The 9,686-nt window shown below is 33.8% G+C and overlaps 1 protein-coding gene across 1 annotated transcript; it reads left to right on the top strand.

Annotated features, from left to right (window-relative positions):
- Positions 1–589: 589 nt before the first annotated feature.
- Positions 590–8,285, top strand: LOC132563705 (charged multivesicular body protein 3-like). Its single transcript, XM_060228457.1, has 6 exons — positions 590–694; positions 2,687–2,747; positions 3,055–3,234; positions 3,752–3,873; positions 4,280–4,394; positions 4,906–8,285. Exons 1-6 carry the CDS (start codon positions 650–652, stop codon positions 5,043–5,045), a joined length of 663 nt encoding a protein of 220 aa, XP_060084440.1. The 5' UTR covers positions 590–649; the 3' UTR covers positions 5,046–8,285.
- Positions 8,286–9,686: the final 1,401 nt, after the last annotated feature.

The raw sequence follows: 9,686 nt of genomic DNA, 5'->3' as shown, positions 1-9,686 counted from the left end.
CATATCATCAGTGTGTCCTCTGGCTTTATGTTCCTATTGGATATATTAATTCAAAATTTGAGCTCAGGACATGCTTCCTTGTCATAAATCCTACTTGTCATTTTGAAAATTGTTCAATCATATCACCCCTTACCGATATGCAGCTTAATGTCGGTAATTTCAGTTGTTGATACCTTTCCAGGTAAGATTGTTCCATTTGTTTTATGTATATGGAGTCCAGACAGAGCTAGCACACTCTAGATGTGGCCAGAGCAGGGATTTATAGAGGGGTTGGAATGTCTCAGGACCTAGGTATTTGAAGACCCTTCTAATAAAAACATTTACCTGGTTTATCAAAGCATAATGCCTGATCCACAATGAATTTTAATGTTGTCTTTTCCCTTAATTTCTATTGGTATCATTTTTCTATCATTGGATATCAAACTGCATTAGTTACTTACTTTAATATTTGGTAAAAATAAAAAACAAAACAAATCTTTAATTTCTGCCTCCGCTGAGCGTCGAATCTTTCAATGAATAACATAATAAAACGTTTGTGCGACCTAGAATCGTTGTCTTGCGCAAGTCTATGCGGAAGTTTACCTTGGCAAATCAACCTTGCAAAAACGAGAGTGTCTAAATTAGGATTTAGACGTGACATCCGTTAGTCATGGGGCTCTTCGGTAAAACACCAGAAAAATCACCAAAAGAAATGGTAATTAATCTCCTGTGGTATCGTCTGTAAAATTAAGTGCGGTCAAAATCTAACCTATCTTTCCGGTAATTTGTACTGTACTGTCACTCAACTTGTTTACATTTCACGAATTGATATGGGCAAAAAGTCAGCTAAAGAAGTAGGGATGAGCATTTTTAGTTTTCAATTTGTGATTTTCAAATTTACGAAGGTAATAACGTAAACGTCTCTCAAACCAAATACACTCATCCGCCGTAAAATGTAACAATAAAAAACATGTCGCCTTATTCGCTTATAATTTGCCTTAAACAGAAGTTTGGTAAATAATTAAACATATACATGTAATCTATTCAATACAATAGATTTAAACTTTAGGTGCACTTCTGAAAATTGCTTTTGAAGTACTAAGCATTTTTCATTAGCTTAATCTATCTGTTGTCAATGTCATATTGAATTTTGACTATCAATGTGAGAAGTGTCTTACGCTGGGGATTGTCCATGCTTTACCTTCATGTGGCCAGTGTCTTACACTGGGGTATGTCTATCCTTTACCTTTATATGATTAATGTCTTATGCTGGGGTATGTCTATCCTTTACCTCCATATGACTACCGTCTTACACTGGGAAATGTCTATCCTCTAGCTTCCTGTGAATAGTGTCTTACACTGGAAAATGTCTATGCCCTGCCATCAAGTGACTAGTGTCTTACACTGGGGTATGTCTATCCATTACCTCCATATGACTAGCATCTTATACTGGGAAATGTTTTCCCTCTACAAACCTTTACTTCATGTGAGTAGTGTCTTACTCTGGGAAATATCTATCATTTACCACCATATGACTAGTGTTTTATATTGGGAAATATCTATCATTTACCACCATGTGACTAGTGTTTTATATTGGGAAATGTCTATCATTTACCACCATGTGACTAGTGTTTTATATTGGGAAATGTCTATCATTTACCACCATGTGACTAGTGTTTTATATTGGGAAATGTCTATCATTTACCACCATGTGACTAGTGTCTTACAGTGATGTATGTCTATCAACTATTTCATGTTACAATTGTCTTACACTAGTAATTGTCTATCCTCTACCTCCATGTGACTAGTGTCTTACAGTGATGTATGTCTATCAACTATTTCATGTTACAATTGTCTTACACTAGTAATTGTCTATCCTTTACCACCATGTGACTAGTGTTTTATATTGGGAAATGTCTATCATTTACCACCATGTGACTAGTGTTTTATATTGGGAAATGTCTATCATTTACCACCATGTGACTAGTGTTTTATATTGGGAAATGTTTTCCCTCTACAAACCTTTACTTCATGTGAGTAGTGTCTTACTCTGGGAAATATCTATCATTTACCACCATGTGACTAGTGTTTTATATTGGGAAATGTCTATCATTTACCACCATGTGACTAGTGTTTTATATTGGGAAATGTCTATCATTTACCACCATGTGACTAGTGTTTTATATTGGGAAATGTCTATCATTTACCACCATGTGACTAGTGTTTTATATTGGGAAATGTCTATCATTTACCACCATGTGACTAGTGTCTTACAGTGATGTATGTCTATCAACTATTTCATGTTACAATTGTCTTACACTAGTAATTGTCTATCCTTTACCACCATGTGACTAGTGTCTTACAGTGATGTATGTCTATCAACTATTTCATGTTACAATTGTCTTACACTAGTAATTGTCTATCCTCTACCTCCATGTGACTAGTGTCTTACAGTGATGTATGTCTATCAACTATTTCATGTTACAATTGTCTTACACTAGTAATTGTCTATCCTCTACCTCCATGTGACTAGTGTCTTACAGTGATGTATGTCTATCAACTATTTCATGTTACAATTGTCTTACACTAGTAATTGTCTATCCTTTACCACCATGTGACTAGTGTCTTATTTTAACTTAGTTGAATGTCTATAATTTACCACTGTTTTTGATGTGTTTGTTGCTCATTGTTTTTTACTCACTGACAGGTCCAGGAATGGAATAGTAAACTGAGAAAGGAAGGACACAATGTGGAAAGAAGTATCAGAAGTAAGTTAAAACTCTAAGAACTTGATATGGTTTTTAGCCTTCAAGCTGTCTTTTTTTGAAAAGCAAATCTCTGCAATATCAGAATCTAGATCAGCACAATTGTGCTGATTTTTCTTCCCTTCCTGCTTTTAAACATGTTGGTAAAGTTTTATGAAAGATTGAAAGTTTTAAGTCTTCACATCAGGATGTAAGTACTAGTTTGTATGCATATTTATTTTACTCCAGTGAAATTCCTTACTAATAAACTCTAACCACAGACATTGCTGTTATTATGATATGGAAAATTGGTTTTATATCCTGTCTGTAGGTATACAGAAAGAAGAAGCTAAAGTAACTCGAGAGATCAAGGCTTTGGCAAAGAAAGGCGATAAAGATGCTATAAAGATTCTGGCAAAGGAAGTTATCAGGTCACGGAAGGCTGTGTCCCGTCTTTATGCTTCCAAAGCTCAGCTCAACTCTGTCTCCATGCAGTTGAAGAATCAAGCAGGTAAAGAAAATAAACATCCATAGCCAATGGGTCACAGTAGAAAACCTTGATAGCCAACAGATTTTACTAGGAAATTTTGATAGACATCAGATCTCAGTAGGAAACATTGATAGACATCAGTGGGAAACTTTATCAGATCTCAGTGGGAAACTTTATCAGATCTCAGTGGGAAACATTGATAGACATCAGATCTCGGTGGGAAACTTTATCAGATCTCAGTAGGAAACATTGATAGACATCAGTTCTCAGTAGGAAACTTTAATAGACATGAGTTCTCATTGGGAAACTTTAATAGACAATCTGATCTCAGTGGGAAACCTCAGCCATCACTGTAAATTACAAATCTACCAATCAACTTAAGGCTATTCCCCTTAAGTACATATCCAACAAGAGAACTACAGAGTTAAGATATGGTATACTAAAGAAAAAAGTTTTGCATTATTTGAAATAATCACATTCTATGTGAAAACTCAAAGTGTAACTGTGTAGTGTATGGTATAAATATTGTTGTTGACAGCTTTGGTGAGGATGACAGGTGCCCTTCAGAAGAGTGGGGATGTGTTAAAAAGCATGCAAGAGCTGGTGAAGGTGGCAGACATTAGTAATACCATGAGGGAAATGTCCAAAGAAATGATGAAGGTTAGTCGTATGTATAAAGGTGTAGTAACTCACTATAGATCATAGAAAAACTGACTAATGTCAACGATACTGTGAGGGAGGCATTCAAAGAAATGTCAGAAGTAACATCCTACATTGAGGTATTGTAGGTCAATGTAGGGTGTCCCTTTCATTAACTTCAGTTGGTAACACTCAATAGGTCTCTTTGATACTATCATATCATTAATTATCACAGGGACTTATTTTCATTGATTTTGTTGGTACTTTTCATTCTAGACTTTATGTGTTGAGATAAGCCATTAAGTAGATTTATTTTCCTATATTTATCCATGACACCACAAAAACTCAGTCTCAGGATAGTTCTTAATATATGATTGATATGTTTGAGTGTTTAACATCACAATGATTGTATCCACTTGTGAATTAGGCTGGCATCATGGAAGAAATGATGGAGGATGCTTTTGAAAGTATGGATGACCAAGACGATTTAGAGGAGGAGGCTGATAGTGAAGTTGAGAAAGTCCTATTTGAGTTGACTGCAGGTAAGTTTTGGGTTCTAGGCCTTCATAGATTTTGTTAGTGCATGTGTAATGAACTCTCCAGGTTGCCTTTGTGTGTAGGTGACCTGATGTATGAAACGAATCCTTAGGTAAATTTTTCTTTTTGTTGTGTGTTAATTTGAGCAAAACAGTAAGCATGATTTATAAGCACAGCCCACATACTCGTAAAAAAATTGTGACTGCTTAGACTTGGTTTTCACCAATTACAGCTGCTTAGTAGCCATGTTGTATAAAAGATCAGGGTCACCAATAACCTTGTTATTAACGCCATCAATTTTCAAACACTCAAGTGATGCAGGAGAATATAAAATAATAGATGCTGATAAAGAGATGTTTACTGTGATTGCAAATTGTCAAATCTCACATATACAAATGATTACATGCACTCTTTATTTTTCTTTGTATGTATATTTGCCAAAAATATTTGTATAAATCATGTGTGTATGCAGATTAACTGAGACAGTGTGTATATGTATACTTTAACATTTTTCAGGTACACTAGGCAAAGCTCCAGAGGCTGTTGATGATTCACTTCCTGTGCATGAAGATGACAAGAAAATGGAGGCTGCAGCTAATTACTCCAGTGATGAGGAAGAAGATCTCAAGGGTCGACTGGAAGCATTGAGGAGTTGATTAAATCCATAGATATTTTCTTATCATCATCATCATCATTGTCATCATCATTGTCATCATCATCATCATCATCATCATCATCATTGTATGTGAGCTTGAAAGTGCTGGTCACTAATTTTGGTGCAGTAGAAATTCTGAACAAGATCCTATGCAGAAGACCACCATTATTTAGAGGCTTCCACTGTATGGATATTCAAAAGATTATGTTTTATTTACGTGTATTAGAGTTATATCTGTACCATGACTTGAACAAATTACCGTAAAATTATATATTTTTGTAGGGTTACAAATTCACGTTTTTTTAAAGGTAGAAAATATTTTGGCACTTGATTTTGTTGGTTACATACATGATGAAATCACCTTGTACATGTACTAAAAACTCACTAAAAAGTTCAACAATTTACTAATTTATGGACATGTGAATTGGTTGATGACAGTAATAGTTCCTTAAGATAAAAAAAAAGATAAAACACCCACACAAAAAATTGAAGATTTTACACTAAGCCATTTCCATGTTAGTATTTTTCTTATCTAATCATAGGATCTATGTTATATAAATTCTATATGAAAAAATACATATATGTACCAGGTCATTTCACCATCCAAATTCAGTTCATTATTCAACTTTTCTTTTTTTTCTCCTTTTTTTTTTTGTTTTGTTTATGTGTGTGTTTAGATTTTAATTACATGATGATTATAATCTACAAAGTCTACACAATTTATTTATGGTGTGAAAGTATGTGCGAATGATGAGTTTGTCTGAGTTCTAAATTGCAAATAATACATGTATCATTTTATTGCTGAAAAATAGGTGCCTGTTACATATTCATCCACTGAGAAAGGGTATATTGTGATATTTCTACATCTGTTCAAATTCTTATTGAAATACTGAAATTAAGAAAACCATAGAAAAAAACTATGGTTAAATAACCTGTGTGAATTATTGTAAGTGTTTCATTTTTAATTCATTTTCTCTGTCCATAATGAATTATATTGCAGTACATACTGTGTTAGTGCTGATAAAAAAATCCATCTCTAATAAATGCCCCCACACTTCCCTTTACAAGACAACAGGCCCAAAACAGAATATCCAGATTTTCGTAGGGCATTAAAAAATGTTGTGTCACCATTAAATGTTAACTCCATTAAAGATAAAAGAGATAAAACTGAAAACCAAGAATTTTCTCTTTCTTTTAAATATTAGACATCAGTGTACATATATACCAGATAGCAATATTTAAAAAATGTACTTATTTGTTTATTGGGAGTCTGGTATAGAGGAGTCTGCTAGTCCTGTATCAGAAATATAGTTTTCTTATGTTATCTTATAAGTGATAAATAGTAGGGAGGCTGATTATGTTGGTATTTACTACAACTCTAACGAAGAAGATATAAATACCAAGAGTGAAATATCAAACAGTTTTCAGGTTATTTTGTCACTGCTTGTCAAGGATTGGCTTTAAAATATGGATACATAGAATGTATCATGTTGATACATTTGCCTTATTTAAACACAATAAGCTTTTATTTTAATTTATCGAGATCTACAAGTATCAGATATAATGTCATCATCACAATAATTAAACACTGTATTCTCTTCTTGTACAGCATGATCAAACTTTGTACATATTTATGGAAAATGTAGATAATCTATTAGAATAAGTGTTAGTAACATTAGACAGGTGTATACTTAAAGGTCACTGGCAACAGTATTTTGCAGGTCTCTATATTTTGACATAGATATCACCTGGGTAGTACCCTGAATCGATTTTCACTTCTTGATTCAGTTATAGCCAAGTGTGTTCATCTACAGGTGGTTTGATTACCTGTTCATGCTTTGACTTTTGCTGGTAGCTTTTGGGAATGTTCAGCACCCAAAATCTGTGACGGTGGTGACAGTAGGAGTCTCATATATTGCGACTGGTGTAAACACAGTGGAAGTCTCATACATGTATAATGTGGTAGTTTTATAATTTGTCTGATTACACCAGTGATGGTTGTGTAGGGATATTATAAAACAAGTGAAAAATTAGTTTTTAAGACATTATCTGAAATAATTTTCATGAAAAATGAACTTTTTCTTTTTCATTGCCGGTGACCTTTAAGGATAAGGACCTATTGAAATAAGTGTTAGTGACATCAGAAAGATGTGTACTTAAGGATGGAATATTAATGTATCATTTTTTAAACCTGCATGATTTATAACAGTATACGTAGTTCTTAGAAACCTTATAATTTTTTTCAAAGTTGTGTTTGAAATATGTGAATGTTGTTGGTTTGGCAAATCACTTAGCAAATAGAGTGATTCTTCTTCCTATAGTGTCATGATTTTTCTCTCAAATAGGTGGAACTCTTTGACATGGCCACTTTGTAATCATACCATATTCCTATGACATTTACAAAATCTGTAAATGACATGGTCCAAATATTGTAACTATTTTAAGTTGAATACTAGATATTACTAACTCTCCCTCGTTCTGTTTTTTAAAATGCATGATACACCGACTGGAAATAAATGCTACAGTTTTATGTAAAATCACTGATCTAAAACATAATTGTTTATTTGGTTTAAATAATATGTATTCAATTATCAAATTATACATATAAATGGATACATTGATTCATTATTATGAATGGTGATTAGCATGCACAAAAGTGTTTAGCTTATTAGCTTACTTTCCCAAAAATCAGATCACTTATGTTAAAGTAAGACACCTTCATATTCTCAGCAACCATGAGGCCAAGAGTTGTATTATTAGGACATAAGGACACAGAAACGATTTTGATCAAATACTGAATGACCTAGGCCCACTTATAAAGTCACATGGGTCATATTTGTTAAAATACTATATGACTTTCCAATGATCAAGAAGCCTTTGGGTCACAATACATGGGCAATTTCGGATCCAAAGGAATGACTTAAATCAACCTTTTGTAGCCACATGAGTTAAATAATGTGATTCTATATCGTGCATATGTGTATAACATTACCAACTTTGAACCGAGATGAATTACAGGCTGAATTTGGCATCTTTGTTTTCTGAGTAGAATAAGGTTTTCCCGAAGTAAAACAAGAATCTTTTAATTTGATGTTTGAAACCAATTTTAATGTTACAACTATTTGAACATTAAAACCTGTAGTATTTTCTACATTTGATATATATCTTGTTTTGTGTGATTGATCACTAATTATGTCGTTCTCTGTAAATTACACAATGGTATTAATAAATTTTAATGTAGGCTGACCTCATTTTCTTTATTTGATATGGTTTATGAAAGTATGCCTTATGTAGAGAAATCAGGAAGACAGGAGAACATTGTGCTTAATATCCTACTTTAATGTAAAGTGACAGCAGGGCAAATCTGTCTGCAAAAATCAAAACATAAAAACAATCAGTTATCATTTTCTGTTACACTTTGTGCCAAATAAGGTTCAAATAATTTTCTCCCTCAAAAAATACTCAAGATCTCTCTCTACAAATTATGTCCTGGACATCTGTTGGGATACAAAAAGTGGAGTTTCATTTCAATTACCTTTTTAATTGTCATGTTCACTTGAATCCCATGGTTTGTGAAGAGCTCCTTTGCTATTTCATTTTACATGACTAGGGGTGTAGAGCCAACACCATAATTCTCATGTAGGTATCGAAGGTTCTGTAATCCCTTGCTTGGATACCCCAAGGTATGCAGGGCAATTGAAGAATAGTAGGATCGCAACAAACTTCTTTCGTGTTATAACTTTATCACTACATCTACCGGTTTTACCAAAACATTTGGGCTCCTTCAGGACAAATTGTGGTTTACATTTTACCAATAAAGTAATGTAAATGTGGTACTCTTTCACATTGTTCATTATGACATTGTACTAGCCATATGACCAGAACTAAGACCAGTAACAAAGAGTTACATAATGTGTTCTATTACTGAACGGTACGTCTACTGGTAAAGAGCTGGTGGAATTGCACTGTTCCTATCCATCTTGTTGTAAAATAGACCATTACGTTATCATACTAAACAAAATATAGACCAGAAATATAATATAACTTATCAATATAAAACTTAAAAATTGAAATTAAAATGAAATTAGCATCTAGGCACACAGTATTTTTCAATGAAGACCTGTATCTGTAGGTCCCAGTGTTGTCTTCAGATTGGTTGGCTATGGAGGCTGTGCTGCATGAATTGCTATCCGACAGCTCCAAATCTTTTTTCAATACTTCCATGGCAGAGTCCACTACTGGTCTGAAATTCATGTGGGATGGTCCCACCGTTCTTATACCTACTGCCGATTTAACTCAGAATTTTACGTGGTCCAGCTGAGTTTTTATCAACACCTCGAATGTGCATTTGTTTCCTGGTCTTAGTGCATCCTGCCTGGTAGTATCCCTGGTGACCTCTAGTTCCAAGGTCTATCCTGGGTGCTGTTGTTGTAGATGATGAAGATAACTTTCCTTTCTTCCATATGATCATTTGCAGATTTTACATTTGTACTATGTTTGTACTGGCCCATGGGCCTTACTACTTACACTTACATAAAACTTATTCAAATAAACTTTATTTACACCAATTTGGAAACAAAATATCAACTAGTGCTTGTTGGTCAGGATTGGAGAGTGCAAGAGGTCATAATGTTGAAAGAAA

Source organism: Ylistrum balloti, unplaced genomic scaffold, assembly GCF_031769215.1.
Source record: "Ylistrum balloti isolate Yb309-2 unplaced genomic scaffold, AGI_CSIRO_Ybal_v1 Utg371830, whole genome shotgun sequence".
Taxonomy (NCBI): domain Eukaryota; kingdom Metazoa; phylum Mollusca; class Bivalvia; order Pectinida; family Pectinidae; genus Ylistrum; species Ylistrum balloti.
Note: the sequence above shows the minus strand (reverse complement) of the source record. Positions and strands in the feature narration are given on the sequence as shown.